The 21,824-nt window shown below is 41.8% G+C and overlaps 3 protein-coding genes across 3 annotated transcripts; 1 reads left to right on the top strand and 2 right to left on the bottom strand.

The window, feature by feature from the left end:
• Positions 1-746: 746 nt before the first annotated feature.
• Positions 747-2,926, bottom strand: LOC124706867 (RGG repeats nuclear RNA binding protein A-like). The gene is made up of 5 exons (XM_047238533.1): positions 2,865-2,926; positions 2,626-2,770; positions 1,508-1,666; positions 1,366-1,428; positions 747-935 (listed from the first exon to the last, which is right to left on the bottom strand). The coding sequence occupies exons 1-5, from the start codon at positions 2,924-2,926 to the stop codon at positions 747-749; spliced, it is 618 nt and encodes a 205-aa protein (XP_047094489.1).
• Positions 2,927-6,324: 3,398 nt separating this feature from the next.
• Positions 6,325-7,836, top strand: LOC124648061 (disease resistance protein RGA2-like). The gene has a single exon (XM_047187885.1). The coding sequence runs from the start codon at positions 6,340-6,342 to the stop codon at positions 7,834-7,836; it is 1,497 nt and encodes a 498-aa protein (XP_047043841.1). The 5' UTR covers positions 6,325-6,339.
• A 663-nt stretch (positions 7,837-8,499) lies between these two features.
• On the bottom strand, positions 8,500-11,757 carry LOC124706865 (RGG repeats nuclear RNA binding protein A-like). The gene is made up of 6 exons (XM_047238531.1): positions 11,391-11,757; positions 10,768-11,125; positions 10,534-10,675; positions 9,365-9,526; positions 9,211-9,273; positions 8,500-8,845 (listed from the first exon to the last, which is right to left on the bottom strand). Exons 1-6 carry the CDS (start codon positions 11,572-11,574, stop codon positions 8,657-8,659), a joined length of 1,098 nt encoding a protein of 365 aa, XP_047094487.1. The 5' UTR covers positions 11,575-11,757; the 3' UTR covers positions 8,500-8,656.
• Positions 11,758-21,824: the final 10,067 nt, after the last annotated feature.

Genomic DNA, 21,824 nt, shown 5'->3' with positions numbered 1-21,824 from the left:
TCCTTGGGTTCCTTATCCTCTGCGTTTTGACTTTTGATGCGTCTGCATGACATAGAAAACCTACGAATTAACAGCAACTAGAGCCGAAAATCCAATCTGGTAAAACAATGGCTGCAACATGTAAGAAATGCAAAATGCTAATTTGGTAGACAAAATGCTGTGAAAAACTGACAATAAGCTAACAGATCAGTTATGCGTGATTATTTATTTTAATAGCAGTCGGGCAAAAATGTATGGTAAAAGATACTTCCCACGTCTCCTCCTGCTACCCCAGTCACCATGGAATATTTCTCCATCATCAAGTTACAAGAAATTTTTAGATAAAATCAGGCACACCAATAACGAAGGGCAGCTGTTGTCTTGCAACAAGACATGAGTGCCAACTAAAACAGGCAAATAAGTGCAACTATGCTGTCCAGAGATGCATTAATCAAGAACCTAGATAACTATGCATGCACGCCGTGTCTTGTGGAGTTATTCACGAATTACCAACATATCTGCTGCATCATCATATCCACAACGAAAACAAAGGCTATGACATGTATGAAATGGTGAGGGATTCAAAACAGCCTACAAAACTCTGACAAGTAACAAACAACTCTAGATTTACAAAGACCAGTTGACTGCAAGGGTGAATGATCCACACACAAACACAAATATTTGTTTTAACTGAAGTTGAAGAGAAACATATGGTAACAACAAAATTCAAGGTTGACAATGACAAGGACACGATAACATGAGATTTTTCACTTCCCACCGAGAGTTGGGAACAGGTTCTGGTCTTGAATTGTTGGAGCGGCCGGCGGGGCATGATAGCCTCCACCAAATCCCCCTCTGAAGCCTCCACGGTCCCCACGCCCCCTGCCGCCACGTCCTCGGCCACCATAGTACCTTTCTCCTTCAGCAGGTTTCAGGAACTCGTTTATGCTCACAGACTACAAACGACAAAAAACAATCCTAGATTAGCTATCATTATGTATTAGAGAGGTGAGTGAAGTACTCCCTCCGTCCTAAAATAAGTGTCAACGTTTTCTAGATACATGAGAAACTTATTTTTGGACGGAGGTAGAATATAAAGTTGGGCACACCAAGCAGGAACGACAGTTGGTGTTTTAACAACAGCAGGGGAATACCAACTAAAACCAAAACAGATATGCAGTCCAGAAAGGGCTAAATCAAGCATCCTAATCAGCAAACTAATTGGCTGTTGACACTATTTTTAGTACTATTGCATTTAATAGAAATACCCAAATGGGCAGCAGAATGCACAATTGGTAATTAATGCACCAGAATAACAACATTATTGTTCGAAAACGGTAAGGGTAAACAATATTTCTAAGCATAGCAATAGATTTAATGTCTAACCTTCTTAGCACGCTCATCACGTTCAGCGGTTTCTTTCTTCTTTAAAGCATCCTTATCAGCACCCTGCAGAAAAGATAGATCAACCACACATCTCCAGTGGAGTTATGGGACATGGAGCACAAGGAACAATGGGCTAACATACCAGCTTGATGAAAACTTCATCATTTCCTTTCTTAGTGGAAAGCAGTTGCATAGCCTGCATGTACTTATCAATTTCAACCTTCCTCTCCTCAGACTTCAAAGCAAGAAGTGCTTTCCGCTTCTCCTCCATTACTTTCTCAAATTCATCAGGAGTCATCTCCTAAGGTCACAAAACATTTGATTTGAATGATTGCACCACATACAGATAGATAACAGATATAAAATACAATAAAACAAGGAAATGTTCAAATACATTGTAAAATGGTTGCATATATAGTGTCTGCAAGCAGCTGACAAGAGTTACAGCTTGAGTCATAAACACTCAAGACATCAGGAACAGAAATGGAATAAGTAACCATAATCAACCTAAATATGGGTTCAGGAGGGTTGTATTGCCTATCATGACCATGTTGACAAGCTTGTAACTACACTAATCATCTGTAGTTTCCTATGAATCAAAACAAGCTATGGAAATCAGTGAGCCCACCCAAAATAGATATTTACATAATTAGAAAGGGGTTGTAGTTCCCTATGAATCAAAACAAGCTATGGAAATCAGTGAGCCCACCCAAAATAGATATTTACAGAATTAGAATGGGGGCAGAGCAAAAGTTTCAGGTGAAGTGTTACTCTCATTTTTCTGCTGAGTCCTGACTACAAGTACATACCAAATGCAAGTCATAAAGCAAATGGCAACACTGAGGCTGCTGTGATTCCAAGCAAATGAAATTAGAAAAGCATGCAGTTGTGGTTGCACTAGTAGAATAACGAGAAACACAGCAAAATTTCGCTGGTTCACAGGAGACAAAAAGACTTAAAAATTAACATACCCAGCTACAAAAATATGTAGACACAATAATGTGTGTGAATAGCTAATCACCCAATAACAATGTAACTACAAATGGGTAGCATTCAAGATGAAAAGAAATAATGAAGCAAAACATTAAAAATGATGGAGCAAGCTAAGTAAAACACTGAACTGATAACTATTTTTCCATGAGGTTGGAAGTTGCGAACAGAAATCCAGACTTTCATCAAGTTAACAAGAGAACTGTAGGTGCATATTATCAAACTTGCTCACAATTCAGCATTAATTGTGCACTATAGCATGAAGTATACCTTATCTTCTTCTTCCTTTTCTTCTTCAACATTTGCAGTGGCATCTTTGCTGACCTTGTTCTCCTCTGCCTGTGGTGCATCCTCCTGTGCACCCTGCTTCTCAGGGACAGGGGCCTTCTCCTCCAGCTTGAGGGCCTCAGTTTCCCTGGTCCCCAAAACATAAACAAAAGGTTAGCTCTCGTTTCACCACGCTGCATATAAATAGCCTGCAGGGTAGAGCACTAGAGCAGACAACTCACTGGGCAAGAAGTTCATCAGAGGTAGTTCCCCAGTTCCCACGGCCAGCACCGTCACGCTTCATCACATACCCATGGCCTGTACCGCTGTGGCGCTCATAGTTCCTTCGAGGCGGCCTCTCAGAATCATCACCAAACTCGCCTTCGCCATACCCACCTCGGCGGGCTCCCTGGTAGGGTGGACGAGGGGCCCTCTCTCCGCCTTCCTCGCCTCCAGTTCTGGCACCATATCCTCCTCCCCTCCGGTAGTAGTAGAAATGGCAGAAATGTCTAAAATTGGATCAAAATTCGCCAATTTTACAACCATGTTTTTTGCTCCGTTTCAGATACTAGTCACTAGACTATCATATAGCAGATGCCGGAAGGCAAATCATTCCGGGAAAAAACCCAATCCCCCATACACCCTAAACCCCAGATGCGGCATACTCGCAACTCGCAAATAAACCTGAAACCTCGACTTACCAGCCTGCGCAGGTGGGGCCGGCTTGGTGGGCGGCGCCGACTTCTTGGCCTCGGCACCCCCTTCCGTATGCACCTCTGAAGGCTCCACGGTCACAGCACCCCCCTGCCGCCGCGTCCTCGGCTTCTGCCATGGTACCTTTCTCCTTGAGCAGGTTTCAGAAACTCGTTAATGCTCACAGACTAAAACAACAGAAAACAACCCCAGATTAGTAATGGTTATGTATTAGAGTTGTTTATATAAAATTGGGCACATCAAACACGAATGGCAATTGTTGTTTTAACAACAGTGCAGTGCAGAGGAATGACAACTAAAACCAAAACAGCAAAAGAATCGCATTTATGCTGTCCAGAAAGGCCTAAACCAAGCATGCTAAGGGCCTGTTTGTTTGGGTTGTGATTGGCTGGCTGTGCAGGGAAAGCTGCTGTGTAGAAAAAGCTGCTGTGCAGGGAAGCCGCTTTTTCAAGTTTCACTGTTTGACAAATTTGCTGGCTGTCTGGCTATGAAGAGATGAATCGTCTGAAATACCCTTAAATTTTGAGAACATGTATTTGTTTGTTGATTAAGTGTATAAGTGTTTCTGTAACTACTGAAAATGTATAAAATTAAATGTATATCGTGATTGCGTCTATAAAATTAATGTATAGCTTGGCTAATCCCAATCAGCTCCGGTAGCGTTTGAATCAATGGATTGGAATCGTGCACAGCTTTGGTAGTATTGATTCTAGTGGAGACTGGAGACAACACTCTTCCGGCACGTTTGCTTTTTTCGCTCGCGTGAAGGGAATCTGGTGCGTGGTGCGGGAAGCGGTCGGCCGGTGCAAAGAATGGCAGTTTTCCGTAAATATGAGAAATAGCAATGGCAGAGCAACGTACCGGTTCAGATTTAAGTGCCAAAGCTGCGGGAAGCACGTCCTGAGGTGCTTCGCTCGCGCGGGGAATTTTATTTTTTGCCCCGTTTTACTTGGGACTTCTATTATTTGCCCTCTTTTACTTTGGTCTAACTTTTTTGCCATCTTTTACTTCGCCAATTGATACTTTGCCCCTTAACACGCCAGTCCCACACCTAAAGACTATAATGCCCTGTACCTGTGTGACAAATCGAGTCGAGCTCGCTTGTGAACCATGTCGCCGCCGTCGCTGGTCGCGTGACTCGCGTGGACCGCCGCTGCGCCGCCGGTCTGCTCGCCATCCACCGCGCCACCAGTATCCTCGCAGTCCGCTGCTCCAAAGCCGCAACCCCTTCGCCCCCTTCTTCCAGAGCGAGGCAGATGCGGTGGTAGACGACGCACATGACGCGTGTGAGCAGGAGCACGACCCAGTCGTCGTAGGTCCAGTTCTAGAGCGAGTCGGCGTCCCCACGAGAGCTTCTCCTGAGTGCGGCGGGCCCCATCGTTTGGGAGCTTCCGCGCATACTGCTCGAGGTCGGCAAGCACATCGAACTCCGGCTGGCGGCGGCTAGGTGGTCGAGCTGTCGACGAGCGCATCGAAGGAGGAGGACGAGGAGGCGAAGGGGCTGCCGCGGAAGAGCAGCGGCCGGCGGGGAGGTCCGCGCGAAGCAGCAGCGGCCGAGACGCTCAGCGGCGGCGCGGTTGAGGAAGTCAAGCTCGAGTCTATGTCACACAGATCGGGGCATTCTGGTCTTTAGGCATGGGCCAAACCTGTTAAGGGGCAAATGATAGATTGACAAAGTAAAGTGTGGCAAAATAGTAAGGCCAAAGTAAAAGAGGGCAAATAGTAGAAGCCCCAGGTAAAACGTGGCAAAAAATAAAATTCCCCCGCTCGCGCAGTGTATTCTCTGCTTTGGCTTTTGGAAAGCCAGCGAGGAAGCAGGCTGTTTGTTTCGACCATCTAGCTTATTTCAATGGAAAGCCAAAATAAGCCCAAACAAACACCCCCTAAAACAACCCACTAAGTGGTAGTTCACACTATATTTAGTACCATCGCATTGAAAAATACCCAAATATGAGCTGCAGAATGCCCGAGTTGCTATCACGGTGACATGCATAGACTGCAGGCCACCAATAAAGCGTTGGTATACCTTCTTCTGCCCAAGAAAGAAGAAACTGTGAAAGCACGCAAATTTCGGCCACTCTGCTAGCTTGTTCCCCGGATTTTCGATAGCTGTCAAGTTTCCACCAAGCTGACGCCAAATCAAGAGAAAATTATTTTCTTGTGCCATAAGAATGCCTTCTTTGTTGAAATTTATGCACGGCTGCTCTCTGAAGCTTCCCACAGACCGTTTAAAGTCATCGAGACTCTTTTTTCTTTGCGAAATTAAAGTTATCGAGTTCAGACAGCAGGGTAAAAACGTGGAATTAAACTAGCACAATATACCAGAAACAAACATGATCTTAAGAATGAGTGAGGATTTAGAATTTGGTGCGATTATTCCCACTAATCCCATATAAAGTCTAGTACCAAACAGCGGCTAATTGTCCCTCTTGTTTTGTTTTGGTTTCTGACGACCAGCCGCGGCAACAGTCCACGCCTGCACTGCACGTGGTAAGCTTGACAGTGTCTTGTAGCAGACAACATCACTCGCACCCATCTCAGGGGTTGAGAACATATCTAGTGATCAGCACCACAAGTCAAAATCTGTATGCGCTCGCTGCTACAGGGATCAACACAACAAGTCAAAATCAACACAAATGTTTGAGCAAACACAACCACTGCCAGATTGTGCAGGTATTTTAAAGAACGGAAGGAAAATGTGATCGGGTTGGCTGCTGATTCCAACGGTGGGAAACCAGCATCACGTTTCCAGTTTCCACCATGATGACCTCTAAAGAAAAAACAGTTATGGAGTACTTTTCTTTGGACAAAAACATTATGTCACATTCGTTGTGTGAGTCAACAAAGGATGGGAGAATCGCCATTTTCTGAAACGTGTAGCACAATTGTCTTCTTAGCTTTCCCTGTGCATTCAATGTCAGAAACTATCTATTCCCTTCAAGTTCAGGGCACCATTTAGCTAGTGATAAGCCTGGAGGGGTTCTTGTTCCTTCATGCTTTAGAATGGAGGTCCTCGTTTCTGCAGTAATTGGTGAAATTGTCAGCAGAACTATATCTGTGGTGATCGAGAAGTGCCGCGAGCAGATGACCGCCAAGGAGCAGACAACCACCGAGGAGGATCTGCAGAGGCTGCACCAACTGCTTCTGAGGATATCGGCAATCATCGAGGAGGCTGAGGGGCGGTGCATCAGAAACCGAGGGATGATCCATCAGGTTAGCATGATGATAGTACAATTGTTCAGAGGGTACTACCTTCTCGACTCCTTCAAGTCCACACAGAAGAAGACAGATGATGAGGAGGTGAGTGGCTCCTTGTTTGCCCAATCTAAATTTAATCCGGCTAAGAGATTTCGCCGGTTATCTAGCTACACTCAAAATTATAGCATGGTAGTTGGTAGAGGCAGCAGTAAGGAGTTGAAACAGTTTATTCTTGTCCTAGAAAGCATGGTTGCTGATTTGAAGGAGTTCCCTATATTTCTGATGAGCTACCCTCGCATGTATCGCCAACCTTATGGCTCATATTTAATTTTAGACAAATTTATGTTCGGCCGACAAATGGAGAGGGAACAAGCCATCGGTTTCTTACTACAACCTGAGCCTCCAAGTGGTGGAAATTTGGGTGTCCTACCAATTGTTGGTCCTGGACTTATTGGGAAGAGCACATTTGTGGAACATGTTTGTGATGATGAGCGTGTGCGCAATCACTTCTCCTTGATCTTACGCTATAGAGAAAATGATCTAAAGGATGAAATTCCAACAACTTTTAGAGATCATTGTGTGATCAAGCATCAAAATAGTGCCTCCAATGAAGAAAGGTCGTTGCTTGTGATTGAGCTCTTAGGGGACGTGGACGAAGGGGCGTGGAAGAGGTTGTTGCAGACTTCTGAAAGATGCATGGGAAATGGGAGCAAAATCATTATCACTAGCCGTTCAGAGAAGATGGTCAGTGTTGGGACAACACAGGCCATCAAGCTAAGCTGTTTGTCTAAAGAAGCTTTCTGGTATTTCTTCAAGATGCTTGTGTTTGGTAGCACGGATCCAGAGGAGCACCCGAAGTTAACATCCATTGCCATGGAGCTAGCCGTCGAGACGTGTGGATCTTTCATGTTCGCATATGTTGGTGCCACCTTACTTAGAGCAAATACAAGTGTTCGGTTCTGGTGCAGGTTTCTTAGACAGGCTAGGGAATTCAGACAGAAGAACAACTTTGTGCTTGGTGAATATCATGAGGATCGTATGTCCCGGTACGGTTGGAGCATTGCTGAAACACAGCAAGGTTACGAGGATCGTAAGCTATTTCTAATACATCATAGTCACCAAAAAGGGCCAGCTGCTCACAGCGAAGTTCCGAGAATAACAATTGTGGATCTTCTCTCCGGGGCCTGTAGCCCTATGCAGCGGGGGAAGTTTGAGGTTTTGTCCTGGAGATCCCTCATACCGCCATACTACAACTATGTGTATTCTTGTGAGCTTGTGCAGAACAAGAACGTCAGGCTATAGAGCCAGAGGTGGTTTCTGATTCTACTTAGACCGATGGATCTTGTATATTGTAATTGTCATTCAGCCAGACTATGGATCCTTAGTTAACGATTGTGTTTGTAATCACTGGCATATTTTTCATCTCAATAGAGCCTTCAAGTCAAAGCTAGTTGATCTTTCTCCGGAATATTTATTAAATGAACACCTACTTAATTAATTAAGTACAGCACAATTCAATGAGCTTTTCGTGGTTTGTGAAATGTTGAACGGAGTAGCTTCTCATCCGGGTTATTGTTCCTCCGTGTGTTTGATGCATCCTGATGATATAGGACACCTACAAATTACCAGCATCCAGATCCACATAATCATACCACAACAAAAACAGAGGCAACATTTAAGAATGACAATTGCTAATTGCCAAACTGGTGTACGGATCGTAAAACGGACCGATAATCGAAGAGGTTCCACGATATCTACAATGTAGTATCGAAAAACTATGTTCGTACTACGCCATTTCTTCAATGCCTCCAGGATGGCAAGGGCTTCCTTTTCAAGACACTTCATCCTCTATATATAGAAGTTACTTTCAAATAACCAGCATATCTGCTGATGTATCACATTGACAAGGCTGCACCATGTATGAATTGGTGAGGGGCACAAAACAGCCTACAAAACTCTGACAAGTGACAAACAACTCTGGATTTACAAAGTCGACTGACGCAAGGGTGAATGATCCACACACACAAACACAATTATTTGTTTTAATAGAAGTCGAACAAAAACATAAGGTAACCAACAAAATTTAAGGTTGGCAGCAACAACGACAAGATAACATGAGATTTCACTTCCCACCAAGAGTTGGGAACTGGTTCTGGTCTTGAATAGCTGGAGCGGCCGGCGGGCCATGATAGCCCCCACCGAATCCACCTCGGAAGCCTCCACGGTCACCACGCCCCCTGCTGCCACGTCCTCGGCCGCCATAGTACCTTTCTCCCTCAGCAGGTTTCAGGAACTCATTGATGCTCACAGACTAACAGGAACAGAAAAAAGGCCCAGATAAGTAATCGTTGTGTATTAGTGGAAATGAATTAGTTGATATAAATTGGGCACACCAAGCAAGAATGTCAATTGGTGTTTTATTAATAGCAGAGGCCAACTAAACCAAATTAGGCAAATAAGTGGAACTATGCTTGTCAAGAAAGGCCTAAATCAAGCATCAGAAAACTAAGTGTTTGTTCACTCTTTTTAGTACCACCGCATTCAGAAATACCGAAAAGAAGCAGCAGAATGCCGAGGTGGTAATGATAACACCAGAATCACAACATTTCTGTTAGTATTGCAGCAACTTAAAGGGAAATAGTATTTGAAAATATAGCAATAGATGTAATGCCTGACCTTCTTGGCACGCTCCTCGCGTTCAGCATTTTCTTTCTTCTTCAAAGCATCCTTATCAGCACCCTACGGAATACAGAAAGAAAGAGAAAGATCAACCACACATCTCTAGCGAGTTAAAGAAACATGGGGAACAAGGCATAATGGGATAACATACCAGTTTGATGAAAACTTCATCATTTCCCTTCTTAGTGCAAAGCAGTTGCATAGCCTGCAGATCCTTATCAATTTCAACTTTCCTCTCCTCAGACCTCTTCAAAGCAAGAAGTGCTTTCCGCTTCTCCTCCATTACTTTCTCAAATTCCTCAAGAGTCATCTCCTAAGGTCACCGAACATTTGATTTAAATTATTGCAACACATATAGATAGATAGCCACAGATACATGATACGATAAAACAACAAGCAAATGATAAAATACATTGTAAACATAGATAACATGAAGCTGGCAAGAGATAAGTGTGAGTCATAGTCACACAACCATCAAGAACAAAAATGGAACCAACCATATATAATCTATAGTCCTCTATGACCAAAAATGGAACCAACCATATATAATCTATAGTCCTCTATGACAAAAATGGAACCTCTATATTTATTTAGGAGGGTGGTATTGCATATCATGACCAAATTGACAACCATGTAAATACCAGTAATTATCTATAGTCCTCTATGAATGAAAAGCAAGGTATAGAAATCAGTGAGCCTTTCCAACATAGATATTGTACATAATCAGAAAGGAGGGCAGAGAAAAAGCTTCACGAAAATTATTATTCTCATTTTTGTGTGAGTCCTGACTGTAAGTACATACAAAATGCAAGTCATAAAGCAAATGGCAACATCGAGGCTGTTGTGATTACAAACAAATCAACTGGATACAAGTGCTGTTGTGGTTGCACTAGTAGAATATTTAAAGAGAAACATTGAAAAATTGATTGGTTCTAAGTAAACAACAAGACTACTAAAAATGAACATCCCCAGCTACCAAAAGTCCAAAACATTTACTCCAGTTGTCTAGCAAAATGAACAATGCCCAGCTACCAAAATATTTAGATAACGTATATGACTAGCTAATCACCAAATAACAACGTAACTATAAATGGATAACATTTAAGACGAAAAAAGAAATAATGAAGCAAAAGATTAAACTGATTACTATTTAGCCTTGAGATTGAAAGTTGCAAACAGAAATCCACACTTCTTATCAAGTTGCAAGAGAACTGTAGGTGCATGTTACATTGCCTCAGAACAAAAAAAAAAGTTGCTCACAAATAATCATTCATTGTGCACTAGAGCATAAAGAAGTACGGAGTAGAGCATAAAGTATACCTTGTCTTCTTCCTTTTCCTCTTCGACATTTGTAGTGGCATCTTTGCTGACCTTGTTCTCCTCTGCCTGTGGTGCATCCTCCGGTGCACCCAGCTTCTCAGCAACAGGTGCCTTCTCCTCCAGCTTGAAGGCCTCAGTTTCCCTGGTCACCAGATCAACACACAGGTTAGCTCTCGTTTCACCACTCCGCATATAAACAGCCTACAGGATAGCTCAGTAGAGAAGACAACTCACTGGGCAAGTTCATCAGAGGCAGTTCCCCAGTTCCCACGGCCAGCACCGTCACGCTTCATCTCATACCCACGGCCTGTGCCGCTGTGGCGCTCATAGTTCCTTCGAGGCGGCCTCTCGGAATCATCACCAAACTCGCCTTCGCGATACCCACCTCGGCGGGCTCCCTGGTAGGGTGGGCGAGGGCCCCTCTCTCCGCCTTCCTCGCCTCCAGTTCTGGCACCATATCCTCCTCCCCTGTAGCCATTCGTGTCTTCACCGCCAAATTCGCGGTTTTGGCCATACCCTCCTCGGCCACCTCTGCCGTAGCCCCGTTCACCTTGCCTGAATCCTCCGCGTGAACCACCTCGTGACTCCTGGACTGAAATATTCATAGCATCAGGAGCTAAACCCTAAAAAATAGTACTAGTAGTGCTATATCATGGCAGAAATGTCTAAAATTGGATCAAAATTCCCCAATTTTACAACCATGTTTTTTGTTCCGTTTCAGATACTAGTCACTGGATAATTATATAGCAGACGCCGGAAGGTAAATCATTCCGGGGGAATACCCGTTCCCGCAAACACCCTAAACCCCAGATCCGGCATACTCGCAACCCGCACATAAACCTGAAACCTCGACTTACCAGCCTGCGCAGGTGGGGCCGGCTTGGTGGGCAGCTTGGCGGCCGGCTTCCCGGCGGCGGCGGCCGGCGCCGACTTCTTGGCCTCGGCCTTCTGCGCCAAGGCGGCGGCTTTGGCCAGCAGCTGCGCGGGGTCCTCGCCCTCGTCGTCGCCGAGGAGGTCAAAGGGGTTGAGGGTCGTCGCCATGGATGACGGCGAAAGGTCAGGTCACGCTGCGCTCGCTCGGTTGCGGTGTGCTGTGGGGGACTGGGGAACTGACCCTTGTCGCTACAAATCTCTCCTGCCGGACTGCTGCATCCCCATGGCTCTACCCGAGGTGGCGGCGTACGGGTTCGGCTGCGGCGGCTGGCGGCGGCGGCGGCGAGCGGAGGGAGACCGAGCGGGTTTGGGGAGAGGAGTGTGCGTGAGAAGACGAAGAAACCCTAGCCGCACTCTTTCTGTACTACTAGTGCCGCGAGCGAGTCCCTATCCTCTCTCGCGGTTGGAAATTACTGCTGTACCCTCGAGGCTGATGGGACGTTTTGCCATGATTACAGGGGATTTGGTGGGCAATTACGGGATTTTAGTGCTTAGTGGATCCTTCTGCGCTCGTGAGGTTGTTGAGCCGATGGATTCTAATCGAGCGGCTAGGATTGCACGTTGGGGCTCGGCTGTCGGTGTTAGGGAATTCTCCGTGGTGACTTGTCACGGGCGAGTGTTGCCTGCTGAATCGTGACAGTTTTTTCATTGAGGCGGGCAATGTTGCATTTTTATTTTATTTCCAAAAATCCACCGATCTATTAATAATTATTCAGCAACTCAACGCTGAATTTGATCTTCCCTGAATTATGATAGGAGACTTCAACAAAAATATGTATGCACGGGAGAAGGAAGGAGGCAATATGAGTCCTCTAGGTATGATGGAAAAAAATCGCGATCGCCTATCTAGTTGTGAACTTAAAGATCTTAGGTACATTGGAGATATTTTCACTCGGCATCCAGGATAGGTAAGGGAGAGACTAGATAGATCGGTGGGCAATGATAGATGGTCGGTGATTTCTCCATTTGCAGTAGTGATAAACGAGGAACATTCTCGGTCGGACCATAGATCAATTGTGGTTCACACAGAGTATTATGCGGGCATGTGTCTACCTAGGAGATCTTCTCACGGATTGCGGCAATATGGTTAAAGAAAAAATAGTGAAGATGGCTTAGCCAAATGCAAAAGAAATTCCAAAAGAAGCTTGAAGAACAACCAATGGGGATTATGTCGGTTGAATCAATTGCACGTCAGAAAGAAGTGCAGCTGTTGATTGAAAATCTTCTTGAATAGGAGGAAAATTCTTGGTTACAGAGGGGGTAGACGGGTAGTAAACTGGCTAAGACACAAAGACCATCCATGTTGTGACCGTATTGAATAGTTATTCTTGAAGAAAATGGTACTTAAGATAGGGTTTTAGCATAGATGGGTAAAAATGATTATATCTTGTGTTTTTTTATGGTGGAATACCTTTGTAATATCCCAGGTATTGGGGTTACAAAAATAGAGGAAACAGATGTGTGCATTGCATTCATGCATAGAAAATCTGAGGAATTTTCGCGCTTTAAAGTAAAACGATCCACGATGAATCGAAGTTTCACTTGACCTTGGTGGAATTGAAGTAGCTCATCAAGTCAAGCGCTATAAACCTCAATGTGACTCTGTTTAAAACCTTGTTTTGGGTAGAGATGATTTGATCTAAGGGGTTAGATCAAATAGAATTAAAACCAACACAAGAACATATGAATCAAGGATCAACTACTTGATCTTATTAAAGATTATAACCTGGTATTCCTTGCCATAATATATGAACATCCATTTAATAGGAAACCAAGTAACAATAAAATGGAGAAACCATTCTTGACTATCTTCTCCATGTCTTAAAAATTAATCCATGATCCTACCATGAAACCTCATGGTATTCATTCCACTTCAACATTGGAATTATAACAAGGAGATCCACTCAAAAAGTATATATTCTTCTCTATTCCAAATTATTAAGTATCAAACCTAGAGAGGTGAGAGTTCTATAGTATTTATTAGAGAAGCAATGGTAAACCTTAAGCTAAAACCTTGGATATACATCCATGTATTCCAACCATCATTCCTTGAGTAAAACCCTAAGTAATTATCTCAGGCAATCTCCTGGGATATAAATTATTTAGACAACCATAACTATGTCTATTCAAGAAACTATAAAAGAAAGTCTATATTTAGTTGATCAAGACAACACTTAATATTGGGAGTGAGAAACCAAATTCATAAGAGATACCTTAGGAAGTCCAACCTTGATTATTATAAAATGAGTATTGATCATAAACCCTAAGAACTTGAGGTAATGATATCAAGAACAAGTTGATCATGTCTAACCATGATCATGCTCTTGAGTTATGTGAGGATAAGTTAAATCCTAATAGGATAAATAGATATCATCCACCACATGAAATTATAGGGAGATCACTAGTAATCAAATCCATGCTATTATCTCAATCTTTACTTGTGAACCACTTAGTGACCACAATTAGAATCCTACCATATCTATATATCATAAAATAAAGAACCTAAGAAAACTTTAGAGTAAAACTCCATACTTAATGTGGTGAGAAACCATCCATCCAAATGACCAAAGTTAACTATAAAAAAAACTATAACCAAGGTAGTTACTTTAATGATAAAATTGAGGATAATAATAGAAGTTAATTGGTAAAAGATAAAACTAATTCTCAATATCTTAGTAACTAGAGGAGAACATAAAATGTTAAGTAAGCCACCACCTTATCATGGTTAGGGGAGATTAACCCTAGCACATGCAATATGGTGTCATTTCATCTTTATACCCTAGAATTATATCTCAACCCTAGTCAATGCATCACTATGATGATCCTAATATAAACCCAGGCCATAATTGAGATTGAAACCAATTGCCATTAGGTAAACATAATTAAAACCCCAGAATTGCACTCTAGTTAAAACCTATACTTAATTATGGAGCATAAGATAAACCAAATTTAAACCCTTTAGTTAAACCATGTGTGGTGATCAACCACTTATCTTTATAATTAGAACCAAACCAAGATGAGAATAGTACTTACTCTAAGTATTTTAAGGTGTTACTAAACTACCATATAAATACTACACTTGGAAGTAATTCAAGTAGAATTTCCAATTCATTATAACCTAGTTATGCACATAAAATAATAGACAAGTGATAGCATTCTCAAATAATAGATAAAGACCTTAGAGATATTTTAGTACATGAAATCATATGTACATGACTAAATTCTCAAATAAGAACCAAGTCATAATAATAACCTATAAAACACTTGGTGTACAAATTATCAACTCCAATCATTCAAAAGGGAGTTGTGTTCTAAATATAAAAAAGGGGAAAATTAAAATAAATACCTAAATTATTGCCTAATTTAAACATTGTCATAAGGCTCACCTACATTGAATGTGATTCAAAAACAATGCAATAATGCATGTATCCTTTTCTTATTCCTAAAGAAATTCAAATTATAAAATACCTGCATGGTATAAAATTATTTAAGTTTGAATTAAAAACATAATGTAAAATAGAAAAGGAAAACAGAAAATAAAAATAGAAAGGAAAAGAGAGGAGTAGCTCACCTGGACTTACCTGGCCGCAGCAGCCCAGCTGCAGAGCCCAACATCAAGCCCAGCAACGCAGCCCAACGAGCAGCCCAGGACCAACCCAATGCCACCAAACCAGCCCAGCCCAAATACCGCTTCGTTTAATCTCCACGCGAGGTGGACGAACTCGTCTTCGTCTCCGTCTTCGTCGCCACGGGCATGCTCGACAGCACGACGCCGACAGAGCTCCACGTCCCGGCCGCCGATGTGGACCTCCGCGACCATCGACGACCACCGAAGATCGTATAAATACGGGAGAGGAACCCTAGCGCTCACATTTTCTCCATTTTCGTCGCCGTGACCGAAACCCTAGCCGCCGGTCACCCCGCCGCCCTACCGTTTCCGACCACCCCCGAGCCAACCAATAGGCCCAGGAGGAGCGCCTCGTCGCCCTCGTCCTCCTGGTGGAGTCCTGCGTCAAGGGGAGCTCGGAGGAGGAAGAAATCGACCGTTCCCTTTCGCAGTTCTGCGAGGGAAACGACGACCACCTCGTCGCCTCCGTCTCCTATTCACGCCGGCGACAACTCAGGGAGCATCAGGGTGAGCATGCGCTTCTCTAGAGCCCCCTATTGCATCCTGGTTCGCGCCGTAGCTCGCTCGCGCCATAGGTCGCCGTGCGCCGCCGCTGTTCGCGCTTGCCGAAGCTACTCCGGCGACCATTAGGGAGCGGCGCCGCCACCAATAGCTTCGCCTCGATTCGCTGGTTCCAACGAGTATACACACAGCCCCGCGGGAGCACCCTAGCGCCGGCGAGCATCGCCCACTGCCGCCGGCCAGCATCCCCGACGCCACGGTGGCAATTTGGACTCGGTCAAAGCCCCCGTGGCGGAGGAGGTGGACACGGCCCCACCAGTCATAGACTGTGTGGGTGTTCTGTCCGGGTAACTTTAGTTAATTTCCGTTTTAATTCAAATCCAATTATTGCTGCAACTTCAAATAATTATAGAAAATCCAATTTAAGTCAGAAAAATATAAATGAGATATTAAAATTCTTAGAAAAGAAAACTCTATCCAATAAAAATATAATATGAAATTTTTATTTTTAATAAAAATTTAATTATTTTAAAATTATTAATTAAGCCTTATTTATTAATTCTAAATTCAATTAAACTTCAATAATTAGGAAAACTGTCTAAAATAACTAAAAAACCAGTAAAGTAAATAAAGAAAACATCTATTATATACTAAAAGCAAAATAAGAGGTTTTAAATAGAGACACGAGGTTAATCCACATCATCTAAATTATTTTTAATCATTGGATCTGGAATTTGTGACTAGGATTTAATAAGAGATGGATATTTGCGTAAACATAAATGTACACATGTGTGATGCAGTCGTGAACTTGACACGATCTATTTTTTATTGGACATAATATCTAGACCACCATGGTTGGGTCTGTACGTTACGGCTGGGATGTTATGACAAAAATAGTAGTGTGATTTTTTTTATTTGACACAGGAAACTCTACGTCAAGTAAAAGTGTAGTTTAGGAAAAACAAGTCTCTTCCCCATACAAGAAGCGGATTTTTTTTTTTGGTTAACCGTAGGATTCCTATTTGATCACGTCTAACTTAGCTCTAGATTGAGCCATATATGTACGTGCAGGTTGCCTATCCTGTCATGTTTAAAACAGTTTTGTAAAGAGTTTAGGTGAGTTATCTGTGTATACTACGCTAGCATCCGGCTGTGTCGTGGGCGAACATTTTCTAAACCACACATGCATGGCAAGATCTCCAGACTAGAACGTGAAATATATTAAAATTACAATTTATTTTTTTAGTAACCACATGCGCCATAGGTCATGCTGGTATGAAATGAGCGAGAGTACCGGCGAGGAGGACATGTTGTGGGTCGAGCTGATGCTGTCATCCTGCCGTCGAGTTGGGCAGCCAAGAAGATGATGGTGGACATTAGGCTAAATAATGTGAAGTGATTTATACTATACATGAATTGAGTATATTTAAACAATCGGAAGAAAAAATATTAACCCTCCCTCTCGAGAAGGATGTAGTAGATTTGTCTAAATTGGGATGTATCTTTACACTTACACTATATAGTGTAGAGATACATCTGAATTTCGAAAAATTGCGACATCCTTTTCTGGACGGAGGTATTACAAAGTAGAGCACGTGTATGTATGATATAAAAAAATATTATCAAAAAATACTGAGAGCACGTCTTGATCCACAATTCTTTTGCTCGATAGTTGGATACAAGTCTTTATCCACAACTTCAGTTGTAGGTAATGCGGTCGGTCATTTCTCTAATCATATACACTCATGGTGACGACATGCTAAAATGTGTTCGTCACACACATATATGCCATCGGGTCTATCCCAATACATTGTAAATCAGTTATTATGAGAAAATGGTGTAATTGGTCTCGAAGGGTGAATAAGCTCCATGCTAGACAAATTATTTTCGATAGAGTGCTATGTTTCAAAGAAACATGTTAGAAAAAGCTCCATAGATGATTATCAATACATTATTATATGATTTTGGATTTGAAGCTCACCGTGTTTGGCTACGTTTATTTACGAATTTTTTACAAATGGTAATTTCAAGATAGACATGTCCCACTTCTAAGTCCGTTAACACAAGTTTATGGTTATACTAATTCGTACTCCGGGTGAGAGGGTACGATGCGGTAAATAAACAACAATTATAATCGTATTGCTAATTTATTCTAATTTTAATACTATTTTGTGTGGATTTAAGTGGTTTTATCAAAATTTCCACATTGGCGCAAGGATACAAAATTAGGACAAGATTGCTCCATTGTACCTTAAGAGTTATTTTTAGAAAGATCATGTCAACAACATTGGATTTCTTATTTGAAATCGAACTCACTCAGTGACACATAAGTAATCCGCTAGCATAGTTGGACTAAATAGAAAAGATGGTAAGAACAATATGTACATGGAGGTAGTTCATTGGTCTATTATTAGAGAGAATAATGATGTAAATGTAAGAGTAGCAATAACAATATGATGGATTGTCACGATAAAAATCCACTAATGCAATCTTACACCTTCAATATCGAGTCAACAAATTAGTGGACTTTTATTCAAAAAAAAACTAAATATAAATTATAGAATATGTGACATGGTATTCTTTGAAATGTCATAGTAACTATTCTTGATAAATCAAAATTATTCAAAATATATGACAAATGTGATGTTTTACCTCATATAATTTTTGGGGAGAATTTCAAAAATTTGTAATCTATGACACCATATATACATATATAAATCATCAAGAGCTTTGACCTGTTAAAGATAATGCCCTCGCATTGGCGAGGGCCACCTTGCTAGTTAACACTAATTTTATTTAGTTATAACTTATTTAATCCTTAATATTGGAATCTAAACCCTAATTAATAATTGTCCTAATTATTAATTCTTGAAAATTAATAAAATACCAAATCCAATATTATTATTTCAAAGTTATTAATAACTTCAACTTTATTAATGAAGTTATTAACTTATGAACTAAATAGTAATATTGCAACCCTAGTTCCATATGGTAGAAAAACAGGAATTCATCATTTCATGTGTAAACCCAAAACCCTAATTCAACTAGAAACCTAGTTCCATTATTACATGTGAACCCTAAATTGCTTCTAACCTAAACCCTAGGTTAGGACAGGTGATCATGATATTTTCCTTTTGATCCATAGAACCATAATTGGCAATCAAATATTTTCCAAGTCCACATCAAAGGTAGGAGCCCTATTATCCATAATTCAGTATTCCATGTATGCACACCTATCTTACCTAGATGATCAAATAGAACCAACCATAGTTCCTATCCTTAGAGTCAACAACCTTAATTATCAATATTTAGCATCACACCCCTGTGATGAACCATAACAGCAACCATGCCTATTAATTGTGCATCATACATCATACACACTAAACCCTGCTAGTGTTAGATAATTATCAAACATCCTATTTAGGAACCAACCAATCTTTACTTAGGGAATTAAATAGCAAACCTAAACAACCTCAACCTAATTATTATACTTCTTATTATTTAAGAAGTATGTTCTTCAAAAGTTATTCTTTTGAAGAAAATAGAGAGTATCCTCAGCCCTATCTAATAGAACCTATAACCCTAATTGCAATACTTCTTATTACTTAAGAAGTATGTTCTTCTAAAGTTATTCTTTTGAAGAAAATAGGGAGTAGCCACCAAACCTGCTTAATAGGATTGATAAACCTATCCAGTTATCAACAACAAGGTATACCAACCTTGATTACACCTATATATAATGATTTTATTATAATATGACTCACTAAAACCATATAAGCCCTAGTAGCTGATGAATCCAACATTGTTGGGATCCAACTAATACTTACCCTAGAAACTAGTTAAAACACATAATAAACCATAGAACTCCACAACCCTGATTATTATACTTGTTCTTTATTAAAGAACATGTTCTTCAAAAGTTATTCTTTTGAAGTATATAATAATCAATCATTAACCATGACATATAGTACTAAAACCACCCACTATTCATTACATGTTAAGATTACACCAAACCCTATTGTTGTGTGCTATTATTGTTGTTCTTATGATTTATTACAAAGACCTGCTTATGATAACAAGCAACCAATTCTTAATAAGAACCTTGTATGTGAATCACTCTAAAAGTGCAACACACCCTAAACCAATCATTACAACTCACTGATCCTAAATCATCGGGGTTAGGTCACGCTTAGAGCGATTGCATCTCATACTTATGCATTATTGCATCCTTTCCAATCTTTTAAACATCGTCCTTCACGGACGATGATGCTATTTCAGAATTTGGAGTTATTGCGTATCGAAGACCTTGCCTGCATAATCTTGCAGTCAAGAAAGGCAAGTTCATCACTTGCTCATGTCATTTGAGTATTTTTATCAAATTACTTGCAAAGTACTATGTTTATCACTATCGCATGAAAAGCAAAACCACTATTTTCATAACTATGAATATGACTATGTGGTGGGCAATGGAACCATGGATTGTGTTGATATGGTGGAGGTTCCATTGCAAGGGTTTATATCCATCTAGGATTAAACAACAAATGTCGTCCAGTGATTCTCGTGCCGTAATACCCGTGTTAACCATAAGATCCGGAGTGGGACGGAGTAGTCAAAAGTGTTTCCACCCCTCGTTCATCAACGGATGCGCTTTACCGTAGTACACTTGTAATCCAAGGGGGCAAGCGGTGAGGCTGGGGAGTCCTAAGTCCCCACGGCATTGTCCGTAGTACACTTGTCGCCCGAAGGAGCAAGCGGTGAGGCTGGGGAGTCCTAAGTCCCCACGGTATTGCGGTCTATGATGGGTTGCAGCTGCCGGCGTAGGAATGTATGGTAGAGCCCCGCATTGACGTCGTGGTCGGGGTCCACCCTGAAATCTATGGGAATAATGGGACCGGCGTGGACCCAGGGTCGGAGTTTGCAACAAAGGGTGGGTGTTCGAGGTAGCGGAGGAACATGATTGGCTAGACCTTATACCGGGCCTCACACCATAGGAAGTGTGGACGGGAAGATCACCCGGTTGGCACCAAGGTTAAGATCTCTTATGGGTAAAGCAACACACCTCTGCGAGTGTAATGAATCGTGACTCGTCACTCCCTGTTCGGGATATGGAATCTGCGAACGCTGCCGGAAAGGAACTCCATGAAGTTCTAGTAAACCGGTGAAGGCCGACGGACATAGTTCTTCTGAATAAAAGCAACCTTTTGAAGAAATGGTTATGAAGAAATGGGAAGATGCATGAATACCGGGTAGTAGGAAGGTTCCGACTCCTAGAGGTAACTGTCTATTATGGCATGTGAATGAGTTTATTGATCCTATATCATTTCAATGGGATGAGGATCTATTGAGAGAAAACTTTTGCGCTATTGACAGGGCAAAGATAGCCTTAGAGAAAGTTATGGCGGCTACCCTACCTTGATTTTTGGTGAATATAGTAAGATACACATGTTTTTTGTGAATAATTTGAGTGCTCATACATCGAAAATGGATTAAAGTTACGCTTGAAAATGATTTCAAACCAAAAACAAAGACTACGTACAAAGATTTATCATATCTACTACGCTACATAAAAGATAACCTTGAGATATTCATTATTCATACACTGAGAATTAGAGACTTAACATTCAGCTGGTATTATTGGTATGTTTGTAGGTTCTTCTTATAATCAAATATGTTTCTATTTTTATTGTATATGTGATTGTGTTTGACTAATATATATCATTAATGTCTCCGGAGTCCGAACTATTATGTTCTTTGCATCACTTTTTTAGAGTTGCCCTACCTTAAATTATTTTGTCCTTCACCACTGGCTATTGATGTTAACAGAGTTGTTATCACCAGAATTTGACCGGATCAGAGGTGGGCCGCGATTAAGATGGTCTCCAACGTATCTATAATTTCTGATGTTCCATGCTTGTTTCATGACAATACCAACATGTTTTGTTCACACTTTATATCGTTTTTATGCATTTTCTGGAACTAACCTATTAACAAGATGCCACAGTGCCAGTTCCTGTTTTCTGCTGTTTTTGGTTCCAGAAAGGCTGTTCGGGCAATATTCTCGGAATTCGACGAAACGAAGACCAAACCTCCTATTTTTCCCGGAAGGCTCCGGAACACCGAAGAAGAGTCGGAGAGGGGCCAGAGGGCCACCACACCATAAGGCGGCGCGCGCCCGGCCTCGGGCCCGCGCCAGCCTATGGTGGGAGCCCCCGTGCACCCTCCCCGCGCC

This window comes from Lolium rigidum, chromosome 4, assembly GCF_022539505.1.
Source record: "Lolium rigidum isolate FL_2022 chromosome 4, APGP_CSIRO_Lrig_0.1, whole genome shotgun sequence".
Classification (NCBI taxonomy): Eukaryota; Viridiplantae; Streptophyta; class Magnoliopsida; order Poales; family Poaceae; genus Lolium; species Lolium rigidum.
Note: the sequence above shows the minus strand (reverse complement) of the source record. Positions and strands in the feature narration are given on the sequence as shown.

Bases quoted from the DNA above. Each gene is read 5' to 3' on its own strand.
- LOC124706867 (XM_047238533.1), bottom strand. From the start codon at position 2,926: ATGAAGCGTGACGGTGCTGGCCGTGGGAACTGGGGAACTACCTCTGAT. The intron at 2,771-2,864 runs GTGAGTTGTCTG...TTTGGGGACCAG, and splicing joins TCTGATGAACTTCTTGCCCA to GGAAACTGAGGCCCTCAAGC. The intron at 936-1,365 runs GTTAGACATTAA...TGTCGTTTGTAG, and splicing joins GTGATGAGCGTGCTAAGAAG to TCTGTGAGCATAAACGAGTT.
- LOC124648061 (XM_047187885.1), top strand. From the start codon at position 6,340: ATGGAGGTCCTCGTTTCTGCAGTAATTGGTGAAATTGTCAGCAGAACT.
- LOC124706865 (XM_047238531.1), bottom strand. From the start codon at position 11,574: ATGGCGACGACCCTCAACCCCTTTGACCTCCTCGGCGACGACGAGGGC. The intron at 9,274-9,364 runs GTATGTTATCCC...TGTATTCCGTAG, and splicing joins ATGAAGTTTTCATCAAACTG to GGTGCTGATAAGGATGCTTT. The intron at 8,846-9,210 runs GTCAGGCATTAC...TGTTCCTGTTAG, and splicing joins GCGAGGAGCGTGCCAAGAAG to TCTGTGAGCATCAATGAGTT.